Source organism: Perna viridis, chromosome 8 (genome assembly GCF_037379345.1).
Source record: "Perna viridis isolate PV_CMFRI_1.1 ecotype Kerala chromosome 8, ASM3737934v1, whole genome shotgun sequence".
NCBI lineage: Eukaryota > Metazoa > Mollusca > Bivalvia > Mytilida > Mytilidae > Perna > Perna viridis.
Genome location: NC_142452.1, coordinates 24,389,655 through 24,411,818, shown reverse-complemented (window position 1 = coordinate 24,411,818; position 22,164 = coordinate 24,389,655). Strand labels below are relative to the sequence as shown.

Here is a 22,164-nt window from a genome sequence, read left to right as displayed (position 1 = left end):
GATAAAGTAAATCAAATTTAATCTGTAGCCACACACTTTCCGGAGATTGGCACTACCATTTTATTTCTACTAAAATCTATAGCATGCAATCTTACCAACCATTTTTGTTTTGTTTTGTTATGTTTTTGTTGAAGTTTGGTTTGTTACTTTATTTGCTGTATTTATGCCATGGATCAACAATATGCAAGTTTAGGTTACACGATCGACAAAATGTGACATCGAGCTTTAAGTATGTTATAAGATAATTTGCAAAAAATCTTCCTTTGCTGTTCGTAATGATAGTAAATCAACTGACTATACAGATTTGCACTCATGTTGCTGATGTATTTCACATTCTTTGCTAAATACGTTTATACGGAGAATGGATATGGTGAATATGTCAAATATGCAACGACACCACAGGGATTCAAATGGTCAGTTTACATGATAACCACACGAGGGAACTTCATTTTGGATTCACATTTACTGGAAAATCAACCTAAAATTTGTGGTAATTGGTAATAAAGTGGCCTTGTTGTTGTTGTTGAGTAATAATTCAACAATACAGGTTTATTTTTCTTTTGTAGCTGTAGAAATTCTTACCTTCAGAGACTCAAAAACAAGAATGAAACGCCGCTGGGATCACTTCAGAAAACAAAAGGCTGCATTAGCTGTTATGAATGAGATGAGTACACTGGCAGAAGCAGCGATAAAATTCGGTTTACCAATTAATGTTATAAAATCACAGATCAAAAGAATAAGGGTGATCATCTTCAAAATATTTTTGCCGATGTGTGCAGCCAAAAATACCACATATTTATGTTGCATGCTGTAATCGTATGTTGCCTGGTTCATATGATAATCATATTGAAATCTTATGATAATCATGTGATAAATTTAAAACATATGATATAGTCATTTAATTATCATTTAATTCTCATATGAAAATATTGGCATTGCTAACATATGATTATCACTTTTTTTTTTGGAAAAAAACATATGATTGTCAAATGATAATCACATTAAACCTGAAACACGTGTTACATGTAATCATATCACGCTCAATTAATATGATAATCGTATATTGCTCTTTGTACATGTATGATTTTTATGTGTGGCACTTTTGGTTGTGTAATGATTTTTGCATGCATATGCTTTATTTTAAAACATTTTTTTTTAATTTCACATTGGCTGTTTTATCTTAGCTCACAAAGTGCACGGACACTCATGTTTTGATTATTCTCAAGATTAATTCCTCAGAAAGTATTTGGTTGAAATGGTAAAAAGTATACAACAATTGATTTGATTAATGAAGATGGCTCTTTTAGGTTCTAATAAGTCGATTTTTATTGACCAAATGCTTTGAAACTACAGGCATGGATATCTTGAAACTGCACAGGTTTGTGAGAGTTTTAAGTTTCCATAAGGACCTTTATGGTGCGTTGTAACGTTAGATTTTTTGGCATGTCATTGGATTGAGCGACAAGAATGTTTTGTCGCATTATAACATGTTGACTATAGAATCACATGTATTCATGAACATGTTGTGCATCCACTAAAAGTGGCGTTATTTAGTGCGACCTGTCCAATCTTTCTGCTTGTCAAACTTATTCTGTCACTTGAGTCACTTGTCTTTTTCATAAAACTTGTCGAATGTATGTGTGTTTGTGTACAAAGATTTAGACGAATTAAGTTTGAAAAATAGAGGTTTCTACATGTACATGCATTTACCAAATATATACTTTTCTACTGATTCCAAGTATACAAGTTCTGTACCCGAAGTTTATTCTGATCTGCCTATTAAGATTGTTTTAAACTGGGTATGGATATATATATATATACATATATTGAGATATTATTTACTTTTGCCACTTTTTTAAAACGAGAGTATGGTTTTTGATGCAATTACGTCTTATCAACTTTGCAGAATTCTTTACATCAAAAACCGTAAACTTGTTTCTTTAAGACAAATAAGAATAAATTTTGTACATAATTCAAAATGATAAACAAAATATATTACATGACCCTAATGTCAGTATTTCACTGATATACACCGTACTTTACAGTATAAGTACATAGATAATCGGACTTTCTTGGTTGGATGCTCTTTCATGTATAATGTATCAGAATCGTTCACCTTAAAAGTAATAATGAAAAACCGTATTAAATATTGTGGTTATACGATGAATGTGTACTTGTTTGTTAGTTTGTTTGTTGGGGTTTAACGTCCGAGCAGCAATATTTCAGCCATATTCAGACGGTGAACATGAAATTGATAATAAAATGAACATGAAATGATACTGAAATGAAAAAGGGATGGGACACAAGGATAATGGGGTCGACAAATTTTGACTTCCACTGGAAATAGGGAGAGGTGGGTAGGGTCGGGCGATTTAGCCTCCTGTGGCGGAGCCCTATGGTTCCTACTCCGGGAGAATACCACAGTAGGGTTCTTTAACGTGCGAGGAACGTGGCATCTTTCCCCACACGGTGCACCACTATGGTTTGCGGTCAGGTTTTCCGTATTATAGCCTGACAACCCCAGCATATAACAAGCCAGGGGTACCCCATTCCACCACCTGGGGCATATATCACAGTTGCTCTGTGGACAGAGCGCCCTAGCCCCCGGCTAGGGTTCTGAGCACTATTTAGTCGCCTTTTACGACAAGCTTAGCGCTACTGCAGGCCTATTCTTTTAACACCAGGGCCTGCACGGGGCGAATGTGTACTTAATGCTTTAAAACTTTGTAACAAGTCGTAATAGAATAAAAATGTCAAATACAGCACGAATGCTGCAATTTAGAAGATTTTTGTTTCTTTTCCAGTTAAGCCGACATCTGGTAGGAAGAGACGACTTTACAATCCCGAGAACCTGAAGTATGCCCTTGAAGCCGTGAGGTCTGGCAAGATGTCACAGAGAGAGGCGTCACGTGTGTTTGGTGTTCCTCAATCTACCATTGGAACGAGAATCTCAATCGAAAAACATCACATCGATCCGTTTAGTGTTAAAAAACCTGACAAATAAAACTTCAGATGTAAATAAGTTGACTGTTTTGCATGTTATTACATGTATGTGAGAAACTGTATTAAGGTATAGCAGTGTCCGTCTGTCCATTCACAAGTCAGACCTTCAGCACGTTGACCATTGTCTCGAAATCATGTAGATGATTAAACAAATTTCATTTTTCTCACCACAGATAGAAGTTCCATTTTATTCATCAGGTTTTTTATTGATTCCGACTAAACTCTTGATACCGTTGGGACGGGCGCATACTTACTATTTGGTGATGTGTGCAACTCTTAATTTGGAAAATATAAACTATACTTTAGTTTTTTATGTTGTGATATCTGTTCAGACTTTGCATGTACATGTATATCTATGTTATGATTTTACTTGTATCTGGCTTAAAGACTGATCGTGCTTTAAGCTAATAACATATTGCCGGCTTTGCAAATGGTGTGCAATTGACTCATTTCCATAATTATGTTAGTATTATTGTTTGTTCGTATGAATTACGGATGTATGATTTTACGCTTCTACATGTGTATAAGTGTTTTTTTTTCTCGCATGGAAATTTTGGGGTTAAGTTTTAAAATTGGCGATTTTATTTTCGCGTCGTTATTTTATAGTTCTGAAAAAGAAAACACCCTAATATCTCATAAGGGGTACAGCTTTTTGGGAGTTTGGGAGTAACATTTTGTGTACTTTTTACGTCCCGACGTCTTCAAAGAATATAGCGAAAGTTTTATCACCGCGAAAAAAAAACAACAACAAAAAAACAACAACAAAAATAAAAAAACCAAAATGCAAAACCAAAAAAAAACAAAAAAAAAACAAAAAAAACAACACACACTTATATGGTAGTTTATTCATACATTTTTTCTTTCAGTTAGGTGCTGAAAACAAGTTGTTTTCATATTAAAATTGTTCTCCTTATTGTTGTAGTTTCATTTAATAAAAACATTCTTCTAGTTAGTATGTTCTTGTTATGTAAATTCGTGTTAGTTACAGATTATATGAAAAATCTCGACCGGGTTTGAACCAGTATGTTATCAATAGCCAAAGAACGTCCGGTTGCAGTATGTACTGGCTATATGAAGAAAATCTCTGAATTTGAATTCATGAATGAAGATAGGCATGATCCAGCTGATAGGCAAAAGCTAAAAAATATACGGGGTGGCTTAAATGATATATATGTACGTATAATATGGTATTTATTAACTTATTTCCCGTATGTTTTTGGCAGTCAGTCTGTTCGATATAATGGCTTGCCTAACCATTCCTTCTTACACGATTGATTCTTAAGATTGTTCATGTAGATGGAGTAAATGGAGCTTAAAATGTAGATATACGGACTTTTTGGGTTTTTTTGATTTTTTAGGATCAAAATACATTATGTCATTGGTTTATGCCTAGAACTTTCCGTCTATTTCTGAACTTTACACAAAAATATAGTCTGAATATTATGCATTTTATGTCATCAAGTTTCTCTTATATGACCAGTAAATATGTTTCTGGCAATTGTTCAGCTTAATTATATTTTATTATTTCTGCAAAATGAAATTAAGATCTGTTCTTCAAATCAAATGAAGATTTGAGGGACTTTTTTTTACCTTGAAAGATGATTAGTAATAGCGTTGAGGGAATTTGATGTTAGTTCTTTCAGTGATATGTCAATAAACCTTAAATGTGTTTAGAATGTTCCATTTGACACACTTATCGGTCAAAATCTTCATCATATCATTCATATTATATGATTTATAAACAGAAAGGAAGAGGATTGATTTTAACCAAGTAAAATTGGTGGGAAAATTCAAATTGAAATTAAGTGTCTAGTTTTGCAAAATCTAATTTCCATAAAGTACTCTGTTTAAGTAGTATTTAAAGGCAAATGCAAATTGACTTTGGACAGATTTAAAAATTTGGGAAAAGGATGAAATGGAACACAATTTGTAATAGTAATAATTGTTATAATTGCATAACTTTTCAAATTATTAAACCAATACGCTTATCCAGCTATTATTAAAATGGGATACTAGGAAACAGGTTTTACACCTCTATACATGTATAAAACTTTCGTAATATGAATAAATTGTACGTTATAACAAATTACTATAGAAAGTAGTTTGTGAAATCCTTGTATATAAAAATACATGATATTATAATATTTTGTGACTTATTTGTTATATGCCTTCTAAAGTCATATTTTATTGTCCAGTTAACATTGATATGTCACTCTTTGGAAGTATTGTCCTAATTATAGCTTCTTCTTTATTTTACAATTGTCTTATAATTATCCTATCCTATTTTAGGTGAAATAAGACCTATCTATCAGAGAAGATCGAGAGAAAGGCGTTGTTACAGCCAGGAAAAACTAGAAGAGGCTATTAAAGAAGTCGTGGCAGGGCGCATGTCCCAAAATCAGGCTGCTCGTATCTTTGGTGTTCCGCAGCCGACAATTTGTTGCCGCCTCAAGAAGATGGGTGGAAATGGACCGTAATATTAGCCATTTGTGTATTGTTGAACGTAATAGGCTTACTATACATTATGGTTAATGTTTAATGTTATGAGCGGTCTTCATTCAAACCAAGCTGACATTTTTGTGGTCATAATTACCTCTTATATTGTGGTTACTGTTTTGTTATAGCTACCTCTTACATGTTCATTCTCGTTAATTGTTTAAGGTTCTTTTGTCCTATGAGTCATAGATAACGTTTTTTAATTATAGGTGACGTATTATCATTAAACAATCCTAGTTTCGGGGGTTTTATACATCGCATCTACCCCCAAAGAACATGAGATAAAGGATAATACAGACACTGTGAAGTCAGCCTGATAACTTGACCTACACTTAGAGATCGATGGCAAAGGAAAACTGTTGATCAAACTTTACAACAAACGTGATGACTTTTCATTCAGAATTGCCAACTTTCCTTTCATGCAGCTGTGGCAACATCCATTCAGCACCTGCGTATGGAGTTTTCATATCATTACTCATACGTTATACCAGAGCTTGACGTAACTGCGCAGACTTCTTACAATTATGGTTCTGGAACAGGGTTATGTTGCTACAAGATTGAAGTCATCAGTACAGAAGTTTTGTTGTAGTCACCATGAACTCGTGGATTGTTACGGTGTATCCATCTGCACCATGTATAATGATTTGTTCAACCTGTCATAGTTTTCTTTCCTCTTTCGTCTACCCCGGACTTGACTTTTTATGAGCAATTCGGCGGGTGTTTCTAGAAAAGCAGAGGACGCTTATCCTACCAGTGCACCTGGTCCATGCTCCTAGTTTTTAGTGGAGTCCGAGTACTCATTTATTTTTGTTACTTTGTATATATTATTTTAGTTACTTTATGTTCTTTGTTGTGTTTGTTTGCTTTCTATGTCTGGTCTTTGTTCCTGGATTGCATTCTTTTGATTTCCGCTAGAATCTTGGTTCACTTGATTACTCTTTAAAAGGGGCGGATTTAGTACCAACCCCGAAATCTCTTGGATCCGCTACTTTATTTTTTGTGTTTTGTATTGCTCAGCTGACTGAACACAGCTATTACACTACAGCAGTTAGTGTTTGATCTATGATGTCTTTTCAAATCAATCGACAAACAGTTACGAATTTGAAGATACGGTATTGATGACACCATAGTATAACATTACTATTAGAAAGTCATACGATTGTAGTTTCTGTTGGTATTTTATTTTTTTCTTAGAAGATTTGATTACTCAAATAAACAGTTCAAATTCCTTATTAAGTAAAACGTTAATCTTTCGATTGATGTCACTAATGGTAACTTATTTGAGATTTTTATCATTGTAAAAACATTGATGTTGTAACTCGTATTTATTCTAATATTCTCTGGATTCATACCGTTTTTATCTTTGCTTTTTTTAACTTTCGTTTTGAAGGAATGATTATACCACTTCTCACATTTGCTGGTCTCTTTGTACAGAAATGGGAAAGGGGAAATATTACACATGAAAAGAAAAAAAAATGAAAAAAAATGTAGTGAAACAAATCATATCATACATGAATTACGATGGTTGTCTTGGTTTAAAAGTAGATGTATGTGTTTGTCTAAAACAATGGTGATACGAATTTTTTTCCTTTTTCTAATATGCAAGGGTTCTTCGAGAGCTTTCCTGCCAATCACCATTTTCCTAATTTTCTAGTTTTTTTGTGAGAGGCTGTTTCTCCTCCCTCTATTAAGAAATAACGGGTAATACCGAACTGAAAAGTAAAATGTAGGCAGTGAGTTCTCTCTTTAGGAAGGGAAAGTTAAACTAATAATGAAACCTGGATATTCCTGGTACATTTAGAACAGGCTTATACGTTATGGGACTTTTAAATGATGCAGTCAGGCAGTATTTATAAGACTTCGTGGTATATTGTTTATCTATAGTGAATAAACATATATGTTGGCTCGGAGTCAGAATACTGTGGCATGCCTACCTGTGGGTTGTTGCTCCCGTGAGCTACAATGTAGCACAATAAATATCCGGCTCAGCATGCCGGACTAGTACAAAGCAGGGTCTGTTCGATAGGTCAAGCGTCCTCATAATATCAACCCTTGGCATATTTCTGTACATTTTATTTACTTACTAAGTAATATTATTTATAAACGACTTTGACTAAAGGACCAGACACGATATGGGCGATATTTGATCCCAAGGAAAAAATATTGAAGTACTTCTGTAAATGACAAAAAATGTGTTGTGTATTGTTTAATAGATGATTCATTTTTTAATATGGTTTATAATTTTCACCATTTCATCATTTTTCAGTTTTATGGGTCATTTTGTTATTTTCAAAAATCGAACAAAAAAATTTTGTGTGAAGTTGGCGGAGACATTAAAAAATTGAAAGATCGTTTCAAGAAGTGTCCAATTTCGGAAAATTTTGTGGAAAATTCGGATATTTGATAATTTTGGACATCATACATTTTTCAATCATTTAAAGATAATGAGCTAATAAATGTGGTAAGCTCCCCCCCTCCAAAAAAAATAAAAGACAATTGTCCGTAGCGTTTAAGGGGAGGAATAATGCAACTCTTGGGTTCGCAAAAAGGGATAAAGGGGTATCATTCGTCACTAGAAATATGTTGCACTTACTTTGAAATTCAACACATCTATTTAATTTAAAAATTCAACTACTAAGCAATTTATTTAGTACCACCCTTTCCAGCTTGTGTGTAATTAATACCATTATATTTTCCGTTGTAGATGTTCCGGAAGTTCCCCGTCAGCGAAGATCATGCAACAAGAAAGAATACAGTCCCATAGACATGGAGATGGCTGTGAATGCAGTGCTGGAAGGGAAAATGACCCAGCTTAAAGCATCAAAAGTATTCGGTGTCCCTCAGCCTACTATTTCATTCAAAGTCCGTCGGATGCAATCACAAGAGAAATAATACATACTAATTCAGACTATTATTTTTCTGTTGACACCACAAATTTGTCTGATATTCGAGGATCAAATAGTTGTACTAGTGGAAAACTTAATGTTCTAATGGACTTTGGAAATCCATCCCTATTTTGTTATTTGAAAAAATGTGTTGGTATTAGTTCTCACACATGTATTTATATAAATTGTGATAATTGGTGTTGATAACAAATCTTATAAGAAACTGAAGTGATAAGTACCACTCGACATTTCGAATTATGCTATGCAAAATGTCAAGGAAAGACTCGGATATAATAGTTTCTAAGTACGTTTTAGCCCTTGCAAGCACATCACTGAGACCGAGAGCTGACGGATAGAACCTATCTTATCGTATTTGGCGACTTGCAAAAAAATAACACTAAAAGCAACGATAGAATGAAATCATTTTATAAATGTGACTCATGGTCGTTAATGAATGTTCAACTGGGTACATTTCTATGGTTGTTGTAACTTTTTTTGTCTTATTGTTAATTCTGCATTAAATTTATTTCTACAAAGGCCGAAATATTCAAAACAGTTGTTGTAGATCAGAAAAGGAAGGAAAAAGTTGGATTGTTGTACAAAATAAAAATGGGGTTATAGAATTTTGTGGACAAACAATTTGCGCATTGATAGATCAAAAGTAAAAAGCCCGAAACCGCGGAATAATATGTGCATGTACTATGGCGTACCCAGCCTGAAACGTCACTGAGTTTATTTTATCGGCTGAAGAATTACCTTCTTTAATGCTATTCAAATAATGTACAAAAACTGGTTTTCACTCCTGAGAAAAGGAAGTAAGATATCGAGAAATTTCCATAAGCAATGGTACATTTTGGAATTTTGTAAGACGTCTCTGTGGAAATGGTTGTAGGAGGAATCATTTTGTATTCATTGATATATTGTGTTGATGTGATTCAGGTGATAACTATTACGGCGTTGCGTTTCTTGAGTCCGTCACTATATATCGTACATACTTTACATACATGTACATGTTGTTGTATATAGTTAGTTACATTCTTTAGTTTAGTTTGTTTCATCGCTGTAAAAACGTTCGTGTAGAATTATTTTTCTTAATAATAAAAAACGTCAGACATATTGTGTAGTTTGTATTATTTTGTTTTCATATAGTATTTTACAGTTAACTTTGGAAAAGTACCTCAAATCTGTACTTGAACTTAATGCACACTTTTTATGACATTATTTCTTGAATTCTTATACACGCTAAGAAAGAATTGTTAGAAGGAAGCATTTTATTGAATACCTTTGTTATACGACCGCAACAAATTTGCAGTCGTACCTGTATAATGGTATCATACTATCGTCGTTTTCGTCTATAAACATTTCATTCCTGGGCATTAACTTGAGTACAATAATGTACAAATGTATAAGTGTATTGCTTTTTATTAAATTATACCACAAAATGAAAGTCGGGATTGATTTCAGGGCTAAGACTTGACACGTTTCTGATTAGGAGCCAAAAAGGGCCGGAAACAAGATTTTCATGATGCCCGGACTTTTCTTCCTCAACCGAAGTGGCGCTCTGACTGGTATTGGTCGTTACTTACTTTATTATGTCGATTATCGTCTGTCTTTAGATGAAAACCATATACTTCAAATTATTTTGCATTTTTAGTTTGCATTCCTCTTCTGTGAATTTGTAAAAATTCATCAACCTTATTGGGGAACGCTTAAAAATTCGCAGCACAGCTTCACCTTGATCAATAGAAGCATACAATGTGTAAGCTTTTAGGCTTCGTTCATACCAACTTCCGGTTTTCGAAACAGTTTTGTTGCTTTTTCAAGATCTATTAATTTTGATTTGAGCTTAAAATTCTGTCGATAAAATCTCAATAAGTTGTGAATTATATTTACAAATAATAAAATTGGTTATTCACTGGAATCGTCGTTACTGATGAAATGCCACAAAATGTTTATCAGATATACTCAAAATAAAACAAAACAGGTAACTTAATGATACCTCAGTTAACAAAATTTGGTGACATTATAGGAAAGAGTAATCAAAGGAACCAAGGTTATAGCGGTAATCAAAAGAATGTAATCCATGGACAAAGACCAGACAAGGAAAACAGACATACACAACAAAGAACATAAAGTAACTAAAATCATACATACAAAGTAACAAAAGCAAATGAGCAACTCGGACTCCACTAAAAACTGGGAGCATGGACCAGGTGCACCGGTAGGGTAAGCGTCCTCTGCTTTTCTAGAAACACGATATTCTTCTGTTCATAACGGCAAAAGGTACAGATATAGCGCAACAAGCGCCCCAACGTTACAATAAGGTCAACTACTGAGAAATCCCCTAATGAATAAAAATATCGATTTAAGTAAGACGGATTCTTGAATGGTACAAACATATCACTGTTCCACTATTACTAGTCTATGGCTTTTTTTATAATAAAAAAACTAAGTGTATTTGTTTATGAACATTAGCATTTCGCACACCTTTACCAGATAAAAATGTTCAATATAGATGCTCAACTTGCAATCAGGTACATTTTTGTTTTATTTGAAATGAAAATATGGGACCATCCTGAAATGATCTGTTGGCTAATTGCTACATCTTCTTCAAATATTCTTGCCTGGTTAGAAAAACGACAGTAACATATATCAATTAATCAACCGATCATTGACTACTGGACCCCTGTTTATATTTATTTCTTGGTAATTTACTTCGCGTTTTCATATCATTAGATTAAACATAGTGTTTCTACATGTACATGCTTACAATATTTGCTTTTCCATTTTTAGGTGACGTAATTTTTTTTCACAATATGTAATATTTTGCTTCTTTTTTTATGGGATGGGAAATTATTCAAAGAAAATGAAATGAGAACTTTTTTAAATTAGTTTCGTGTATTTGCTGTAACTATAATAATAATAATAATCGGTTTCGTAGTTTGGCAGTAAGTATTTTCAAGTGAGTTGCCAGGTTTCACAATTTGTCTAGTGATTCTGCAGTTTGATTGGTCAGCTTGACACGTTACTTCCGTTTCATATTTGTAGCCATGGAGAATTTTGTACAATGTACGCCACGAGGCACAGCATAATTCTTCCTGAATATTTGTTCAATATCCCAGGTTTTGTTCAGTATTTCCCGTCATTGTTGCACGATTCGCTGGCTGGGAAAATGAGCACATGACTTCTGTGAATTTCACCAGTAACAAAGACTATTCAGTCTTGGAATAAATGAAATTTATCTTTATTGGTATGATAGTTTTATTGGAGTACAAATCTGTAAAAAATGTAATAAAATTTGAATTTGCGATATTATATTGTTTAACGTTAAATGCACTAGAATACAACATTAAAATATTCTCACGTATATCTTCTCTCTATATATAATGCTTACAAATGTATCGTTTTACTATACATTACAGGAACAAGAATTCTAACAGCTGACATTTACACAGACATGCGAGACACAAACAAACTTAGTTCAACACCTAAAGGTACGTCTTCGGGCCAGGTCGACGTTAACTCCTTTTCACGTTTGAATCAAATATCCAGTTTCAAAGCCTATGATGAGCCAATGCCCAGAACTTATGCATGTGACATGTGCTGTCGAACCTTTGGGTCAAGCGGAGGATTATATAAACACAAGAAAACAGTGCATGGAAGAGATGAGGACTTGATACCTTGCCCGTATTGTGATAATAAGTTTTGTACACAAAGCGCCCTGAAGAGACATCTCCCAAAGCATTCGTCAGAGAGACCACATGTGTGTGATTTGTGTGGAAGATCATACAAACATAAAGATGCATTAATGAATCATCCTTGTAATTATAATTCATAGTGAATCTGGGGTTACTTCATCCTTCCAGTATCCAGGCTTACACTCATTTTAAATGTATAATGGATCATATGACTATAACTATTCTGTTAAGGTTTTTTTTTCTGAATAAACAATTTTAAGTGTTGAACCGTTATTTCTCGAAATTGCCTACAGAGGAAAGCTTTTAAATAAACTCTATTCCAAACGCGACGACCTTGATTTTCCAATTTCAACTTGCCCCTCCTTTTGTAGTTACCTTCCTGCTGCTATAAATTTCGACCACTAGGCCGATTTATCAAAATATGTATGATCTTGGATTTTGCAGTTTATTTAACAACTTCAAGGTAGTTTGTATCGACATTAATTAACATTCCACGCTTTTAGATTTTTAGAAATTGCAAATGACTACTCGGACGAGATTTTGCTACTCACGGATTTAGATGGATATGTCAAATTTCACCGGTCGTTACAATGATCTGACTGACCAATAAAGTTTCTTTTTCGATTAGATTTGGAGGCTACCCCCAACAAACTTGTGATATATGACACTTTAATGATGGATTCTTATATTAACCTTTATCTTAAAAGCTGTTGACTATATTTTATATCTAATTGCGACGACTTTGATTTCCCAATGTTGCTATCCTATCCTTTAGAGTAACATTGCTGCCGATCTATATGATTTTAAATTAAATTATCCAACACATATAGCCAGTTAGCAGACATTTAACGCTTCTGTATGCTCTGTTACTGAGAACTACAAGTAGCAAAATGGTGCCTATAGATTTAGGTCGACATATTTCAAAAGTTCATCGGTCATTACAATGACCTGACACCAATATAATGTCCATTTCTACTATGCCAAAATGACTACACACAACCATAAGTGTTTATATCTTCATTGGACTTGACCATAAACGAATAGATCCATTGGTGTCTTGTATGTACCTGAAGCTGAGTTAATCCTCGGTTTCTTTTAGAGCTGTTTTCCTGCGTGTACAATTTTTGTTCTTGGTGTGTTAAGTTTTGTAAGTGTTGTCTCGTCAAAGGGTTTCCATCGTTTGCACATTTGTTTTTTTTTACTGATCGCCATCTTTATGATTTTGATTCAGAGACATATTTGAACAATATTGTGTTTGATTTTTTTGTTTGTTTTGTATTTTATTGGGGAATTAGAACGAGTCTTTTGTATTGGATTTTTTATTTTAATTTATAAGCATATGAGTTACTTTGTATAAATAATGTGATTCTTTACAAATTGCCTGAAGCTAAAGCGCGTTTTTCAAGTATTAAGCATGTTTCATTACTATGAAAAACTACTGCCATGCTTTTTTGCACGCTTCAAACTTTGGTACTTAACAATATTGTAATGTTTCAATGTCATACGTTACAACCGGTTACAAATTGAACGCGTTTATGCTACCATGTAAAGTTATAATATAATGAGAAATGTCATAGTGGCAACAACCCAGGAGATGAAAAATGTCAGCTAAAGGCCACCCATGGGTTTTCAGTGATCGACGAGAAAATCCTCACACCACAGGGCAGGCTGTAGCTGCCTCCCCCCAAAAAAACCATTGTAGACAGGTACAGCGAAATAGCAGCCCATAAATACTCCAGCAACATAAAAGTAAACTGAAAGTGAAAACGAAGCAATACACACGTCTGATATTCTTGACTTGCGACAGGCGCAAATAACGCGGCAGAGTTAAAGTACTGTGGCGTGATTACTACCTTCCTCATTTAAATCTGGCAACTGTGGGAAAATATTACACTATCAAATACACCAATAATCAATTAAAAAAAGGTCTTAGTCAATGGTATATCAGAAATAAGGAAACCGAGTATACGTTACACAAATGAACAAACACAGCACTTCTAGCAGTTAACTGACATACCAGTTGCAGACCAGTTTAAACATTCAAAAATTATGTCATAATCGTATATAATATCAATTCCAATTCCTCTCATTTCGGGTTTGGGAATATCATGAGTCACACAATAAGGACACAAACCGTCTCACGCAGAAAATTGCTTTTTGATGTAGTGTGTAAGTTTCTATGAAAACACCCTATGAGCGAGTCAATGTTAATACAAAAAATGCTATTTTGACAACAATATCATAGTAATGTATCCCTTAAGAATAAGCCTTTTTAACGGTTAAAAAGTTATAAAATATAGGGTAGGAAATAACTGCACATATCTATTGTTTACAAGTACATCTGTATTTGAGAATGAGTTCCTTGTCCAGTAATCGGTTGATAAAAATGTGAATGTTTTCACGAGCTTGTGATATCGAAAACCTTGTAGTAATATCTCGATTATATAAAGATTTTTTCCTTAATAAAATTGAAGGTCTCGTTGTTTATAACGGAAATATCGTCCAAATACATGTACAAAATGTTATTTTCAAGGGTCTTAATTTGTTCTAGCCATAAATTGTAATTTCCTGAAATACAGAAAGAGGTCTTCAATAAGTGGTGCACAATTGGATCCCATGGAGATTCAAATAACTTGACGGTTAATCGTATCGCCAAAGCGAACGAAAATGTCTAACAAGATTTCGTGTGCTGTAAGGATATCAAAAGAATTCCGAGTAACGTAGTATTTATGTTTTTCGTCACTAAAAATAATCTAAAAGAAATCGAACAAAGATATTGAAATCCCGATTTATCAAAGACCATTTGATAAAATAATCGATTGTTTTGGTCTTGTTAGATTATGTGGAAGTATGGTGTATAGGGTAGAAAAATCAAAAGTTTCGAGAGATCCCACATGGGTATTGATTAATAAAGTTTTTCAAGGGAGCTTTTAACACTCCAAAATAGTTAATTCCACTTTTTACAAAAAATATAATTAGATTTTGTACGATATCGAATGCACTAGTAAGTAAAATAAAAAGTCTGGTTGTGGAGCAATGACTTGAAGAGGAATTAGATCTATATTTATAAGGTGATTTGTGGAGTTTTGGAAGCCAGTACATCGTAGGGACTTTCATGCTACAAGACTCAGCTTGTAAATAGGTTGCATAAACTATGTGTATGTACTGTTAAGGGAATTGTCTAAATACTGTTTACAGTTTTAACGATTTTGACATTCTCTTTTTAAAAAAAAAAAAAAATACGTCTACGATTTATCAGTCGCCGTATAATAGCAATTTGTACGTTAACACAGTACAATTTAGAATCATAGGTAATACCATATTTTATAGAAAGATGATCTTCTGAGGAAACTAAAAGTCGTTGCATTCCTTTTATTTTCAGAAATGGAAAACCGAAACGAAGAAATTATAGCTGATACACTTCGAGAAGCATTAACACAAACAGCTGGACCGCATGCATTGTTCAACCCGACAGCTTTTACTTCAGAGCATGGCAAATATTCCTGCAAAACTTGCGACAAAACTTTTCAAACGCACGGTGGGATGTACAAACACAATAAGACAGTACATGGAGAATACGGAAATCTCATATCATGCCCTTATTGTGAAAAAAAATTTGCTGTCCGCAGTGCTTTGATGCGACACCTTCCAACTCATTCGGACTCCAGACCACACGTGTGCCTCATATGTGAAAAGTCTTTCAAGCGCAAAGACAAGCTTGATATCCATGTGTGCAAGATGTAGTTTTAGCTTGACACATCTTGTTCATTACTGTCAAGATGATTAAAATTAGCAATATAATGCATAGGTAATTCAGGGAAATAATTCTGTATTTATTTCTAAAACTAATTTACTGAATTTTGCAAGGACTTTGTTTTACGATTCGTCTTTAGTTAAATGATTAATTTTAAAGTTTAAACTGAAATGTGCATGTTTTTTTCAGATTAAGTGAAATGATAACTTTGTGATTGTGCTTCATTATCAATTTGTATGTCTGTGTAATAAAAACTAAAAATAAAAATGGAACAAAATCCCTCACCATTTTTATCACCACAGTACACACCATAAACAACCTTATCAATTTTTCAGTGAATGAGAAAGACAGGCCTCCTTGCAACATTGTTTTTGATAAACATGACACAAAAAAGTGATAAAATCCTGAAAAATGGAAACACAAGTTTGATTAAGGAAATATTAACAGCTCTTTATTCGTCTACGAACAATTGAAGGAAAAATCCTATCCAAATTTGTGTACCATTCATACTGCCAAGACAACTGTGATGACTATAAGTGTATTGAATACTAATAAGACGCTACACAAAAAAAGCGAGACCGAAAACTATAATTCAGTGCTGCTTGGAAATCTCAACAGAGACATGAACAGTAGAGACATGCGTTTTGTCATAAACCACAAATATCCTACTGCGTGAAAAATAATTTTGGAGCCCAAATAGTTATACATGATGAACTTATTACTTTGAGATTTGTTCCCCGAGGTTCTATATCACAAAGGTCAGACTGAGATTGAATGTGGGGGCAATGAACTGAATCGGTATTAGCAGCTGAAAGTTCCCCTCCCCATAAAATAAAAATAGAAACGAGCATTGTTCTCTTTCAACCTGTACAATACTGTACAATGAGTAAAAAGTGAATGGATCTCTATGAAAAGTAATACAAATAGGAGTTTCTAAATCATAATTGGAAAAGTGCTTTTAGTTATGGAATTTTGACTGCTACAGATTTAGGGGTAAAAGTTTTTGGATCTCTATACCACAAGGTTCATTTACACCAACAATGCTACACTCGAACTATTGGCTTATCGAGCTGCACCCTGAAATGCATTTTAGTATCACTTAGTCAGCATATCTTGGATTGAATATTATCTTCATCCAATCTTACCAAAAAGAACTTGATATTAATAACACTGTAGGCACATTAAAATCTAGAAATAGCTGATATTCCGTTTTCCTATAGAGAGACATCAGCGGTCGAAACACATCAAATTAGGATATGGATAGCCCAAAGTCGTTATTTAAAAATAATTATGTTGCCTAACGTAAAAGATGTAGTTGTTATCAACTACATGAGGACTATTGTGGTGCTGGGACTTTTCCCTTCAGTTTGCCTGATGGCTGTTTGGGTGCTTGATATTAACAGAGCGGAAGTACTTTATGAAAACGATGTTCTTTATTTAAAGGTTGCTATGTGAATCAAGGAAAAGGAATAATTAAAGGTAAATAGAATAAAATGTAAAATAAACTTGAATATTGTAAAATTAATTAAATACATTATTCTGAAAATATATTTCTAAGACAATATGTTACCTGCCTAGTTATCTTATATGACGTACCTTGTTCATGTAACCAACACGAAAATAAGGAAATCTTATTATATTTAACACCTAGAAATTAGAAAAAAAACTGGTAAAAAAACAAAGAGAAAGTGCTATATTAAAACGATGTTCTTCTTTTGAAGTTTGCTATGTCAAGGACGAAAAGACGCTTTCGTATCCGAGCCCGAAAATTCATTCACGTAATACATGTAGCAACTTCAAAACTTTTACTTGTTTCCACAAATCAATATAATTTTTGAAATCATTTACTCAGGTTCGAAATGCAGCCATAATGAACGGCCTAATTAGTAAAATCCAAGTTTTGTAAACTAAAACTCTTAAATTTATATCTCACTATATACAAAATATACTAATAAATCTATAAAAAGAATTTATTAAAAATAAACATTTTCTAAACATTAAAATTAATTAACTAGAAGATTTCGTTTTCTACGAAACAAAAATTCCAAGAAAAAAAAATTTCATTTATTCAGAATACTGTTAACGTCTCTTATTCATGGGTCACAATTTTTGTGGCTTAGGGAACAATGTCAAATTGACAATCCTATCATACAAATGAATAAAAAAATTTCTCCTTTTTGTTGGGAACCAAATTTTGTGGTTTACCAAACCCACAAAAACCACGGGAAATGTTATCCAACGAACAGTAATACTTTCACAGTACCTGTTATTTCAAAATTCAAACATTTAAAATGTTTGAGATCAAATAATTCAAACTTTATCATAACACTATTAGCCGCCGTATGTTAACGATGTGGTTACTCTAAAACTTATACTTTATAGAAAGATAAACACACTAATGACACATATTGATTTATTTCAATTCAGGTAGGAATATGTATTTCGGTTAAAAGGGTGTGGTTTAAATTTCATTACCTTGTTTATTGATCAGGTGATAGGAAAATTTCATATCCAAGATAAAATAAATACGACGTTATCTTCTCTAGCTGACAATAAAAATGACCATATTAAATTGTGATACCTTCATACATTTATACATACTGAATATGACATGTCAATATCTGTATCACACGCTGTATCAACCCGAGACTCCTACATATCCCCACTTGCCCCCTGGGTGATATAGGTAGAGGGTTGATACCGATTTAGACATGTTCATCATATCATATATTTTAACTATACTTCCAATATTGTCCGTGAAGGGGTGTGATATAGGATGTGCGATATAGGAATTAGAGGTGTGATATAGGGTATGCGATAAAGGATAAACGATATAGGGTTTTCACAAACAATTATAATGCATATGCAAAAAGGTATATTTTAATCGAAATATATGATACATTGTCGTAAAACCTCATACAATAGTTACAAATAGTGTAATTATAGTGTTGAGTCCGTGCAACTTATACAAGCGTATTTAACTTCAGATCTAATAGTTGCATTTCTGTCTTTTAATTTCAGAAACGGAAACCCATGACAAAGACATTATAGAAAATATATTAAGAGTTGGATTCACGCAAACATCCGGAACACGTACATCGTTTAACTTAACGACCGCTTCTTCAGAGCCTGGCAAGTACTCCTGCAAATCTTGCAATAAAACCTTCCAAACCCACAGTGGAATCTACAAACACAGTAAGAAAGTACACGGACAACAAGGAGATCTCATTCCATGCCCTCATTGTGCAAAAAAGTTCGCTGTTCGCAGTGATTTGATGCGACATCTTCCAACTCATTCGGACTCAAGACCACACGTGTGGGTCGTTTGTGAAAAATCTTTCAAACGCAAAGACGCGTTAGATATCCATGCTTGCAAGATATAGATTCAGATAGATTCGGACTAAGTCTTTTTAATAATTTATAACAGTATAAAATCTGTTCCTGTTATCTTCCATGGCCGTGATCAATAAGCAGACATACGATTGGTACCTTTATTGTTCAGCAATCACGATACAACAGCAACGTACAAACAATAAGAAGAGAGCAAGAGTCAGAAGACTCCCTTCTTGAGGGCGAACCCTCTTGAACCTGAATCTCTATCTCAGTCGTAGTTCCTTTTCTAAGTTCTTTTTTGTCATTTATTCATTGATATTACCCTCTTAATTGTAAATGAACCTGTACCACTACCATTTTCCTCATGCACCCTTGTCATCTTAATGGGTTTTTAATATCAATTTGTTTCATTATCTGTTGTCCCCATTGGAATTTTATTGTATATTTGTAGTTATTTTGTACCTGTTCTCATGTTTTTGTATAGTTGTTTTACCCCTTATACATATTAATTTAATCAAACGTTCACATAATAAAATATCAGTTATAAAGTCTCAAAATGTCCATACACTTTTCTCCCTTTCTCAAAGACTAACATTATTTAATCAAGAATGTCTAACCACTGTCCTATCACACATTGTAAAACCATACTTAAAGTACATGTTAATTATCAGAATATTGCATAGATAATCCCGGCAAGCAGTTTTGTTCACATTATTAAAATTTTCAATGATATACTAGTTCTGTATGTATTTTCCTTGATTCAACGATTTTCATCTCAAATATGGTTAATTTTTTAAGGCAATATAGAATAATTATTTGTTCTCATAACCCCCTGATGTCATTCGTGGATGCTGCATAATTGCACACGCTGTGATTATGTAGACCCGTTTTTGTCCTAAGTTTTTGAAAACAAAACATTTTGGCATATCTCACAAATTTAATATCCAGACAGAACTTACTTGGTAAAATAAGGATAACAAGCATGAAAATTGTATAACCTAGAATGTAAAGAGCAGATAACCTCAATGGGCATTGTTACCATCTCTAAAAAAGAACTACGTTGTTAATTTTGTTGGATGTAAAAAATTGCCTGTAACAAGCCAGAACAATTGCGGTGGATTCCAACTTACTGGATGTTAGCCTGGTAATAATGTCAAGCGTTATACGGACTTTCCTTTTGCCTTTTCCCTTTTGCTGTTGCATAGATTTTATCAGTTCGGTGATTTTGTTATAACCTTTCATTTAGTAAATTTTTTCGGTATCATATTTGTAATTTTGAGATATTTCAAACATTATTCCTGTCCGATAGTATTTGTAAAGATATTCACAAAATTACTGAACTATTATCACAAATCGGTGGGACATACATGATTCGCAAAGTTTAGAATAAACTGGCAAAATAAAAATGGCCATCGTGTTCCTGAATAAGTACGGGCAATCCAAAAATTGAGATGGTGGGTTAAACCAGGTCTTATGACTAACCAAACCCTCGCTTCCAAAGTGACCATAGATGTTTCGATGTATTGTGAACACAGTAGCCAACTTAGGGTTTGACTAATCAACGTGTGTAGTGAAAAACACATCTTTTACTATTTTTTTTTCGGAATTATCTGTGCCAATTTTAGATATCGACAACATTATTCCCTCGAAAATTTTTGTTTCCACTGCTGGTGACGTTCATTTCTTGAATCACTTGGTAAATAAAGAAATTGGTCATTTTATTTCTATTTGCCACGGGAAGCAGTCTATTTGGTACCTTCCAATGATTATAAACATTCTTAATGTAGTATGATAAGTCGTTCTGTTTCGGCTTTCTAAGAAAAAAAAAGAACAAAAAATAAGATTGATTGACTTTGGTAGTGTCCTATTGAAAATATTCCATGCATTTCTAGACTTACAGCTAGATCTTTTTATTTTGCTAGCTAACAGACGAAATAGCACACAGGTGGGCATGTCATCCTACTCGAACATTCTGAGCCAACCAATCGTTCCGCACGCATGGCGGAGAAGCAGTGGCTTCTTGTTTTCAAGTCTGGTTGGGACTAAGCCGGAACCTTTCGCACTTGAAGCTGACCCACTACCACGTGATAAGGGATACAAAACAAAAATGCCGAAATCATTTAAAGGACACAGATACATCGTACAAGCGAATAGGAAGAAAACATACATTTATATTAGCAGCAATAACGACACTAAAACTGAGAAGTTAAAGGGTTACAAGATGTCCCAGAAGTAAAACATAATCCTGCTTCTTTTTAGACACCTGTTATCTGTTTATTGTCATGTGAAAAAAGAACCGTTTGTAATATTATAACAAAATGTATCTTATTGGAAGTCATCGTAAAATCATGCTTTGTCTTGAATCATCACTGATTTTTTTTGTAAGACATGTGAAGAGTACTTTCGTAGTATAGTGTTTTATCATTTATGAAAATTTATCGAACCTGAATAGTTAATTTCAAAATTCAGCAGCTGAGTATGTTTTCGTCGTTCTTCCTGCCTTTAAATCAATGTTTGCATCTTCATTTTTTTTCTGATGGTGATATTACTAGACCCGAAACCCGATACTTATCACGACATTTACTTTTTATATTTTTTTTTCATTTCAAAGTTCATTGCAACAGTATTGGTACATTGATATAATATGGAAATGAAACAAGGACATTTGGAGTTAGAAATAAAACGCATTGTTATATAAATATAGCCTTGCAAAATGTGCAAAGATCAAATATTGAATTAATCCAAAATAACGATAATTTAATACATATCAAGTAAAGTCCTTATATAATACGTTTAGGTGGTAATAATGCTTTTTGAATGGAGAAGTTAGGGCAATTTTGAAAAAAAAAAGGTTTGGGTAATGAAGCAAGGAGTGAAAGGATCAGTTTATGTTCGCTTGCATATTATTCTATCGTCGGTTGCTTGCAAAGAGAGATGAATTCAGTATTTGATATGTTGACAACGGGGACATTTGGGTTCAGTCAGAAGAGTAATT

General features: G+C 33.5%; 1 protein-coding gene across 8 annotated transcripts in view; it reads left to right on the top strand.

The window, feature by feature from the left end:
* LOC148609929 (uncharacterized) overlaps window positions 1-22,164 on the top strand; it is a 74,844-nt gene that overhangs the window by 44,584 nt on the left and 8,096 nt on the right. Inside the window, exons 5-6 of one of the 8 annotated variants that reach the window (XM_088541505.1) lie at window positions 11,807-11,878; window positions 15,465-15,886. The exons of 2 other annotated variants lie outside the window; for them this stretch is intronic. In XM_088541505.1, the coding sequence (XP_088397631.1) occupies window positions 11,807-11,878; window positions 15,465-15,826 (434 nt within the window). In that variant the 3' untranslated portion in view covers window positions 15,827-15,886. Of the gene's footprint in view, window positions 1-566; window positions 743-2,804; window positions 3,829-5,292; window positions 5,507-8,203; window positions 9,501-11,806; window positions 12,350-15,464; window positions 15,887-22,164 lie in introns of those variants that run through there. 5 more of the 8 variants (XM_088541521.1, XM_088541511.1, XM_088541506.1 and 2 more) reach the window with 5 other exon arrangements.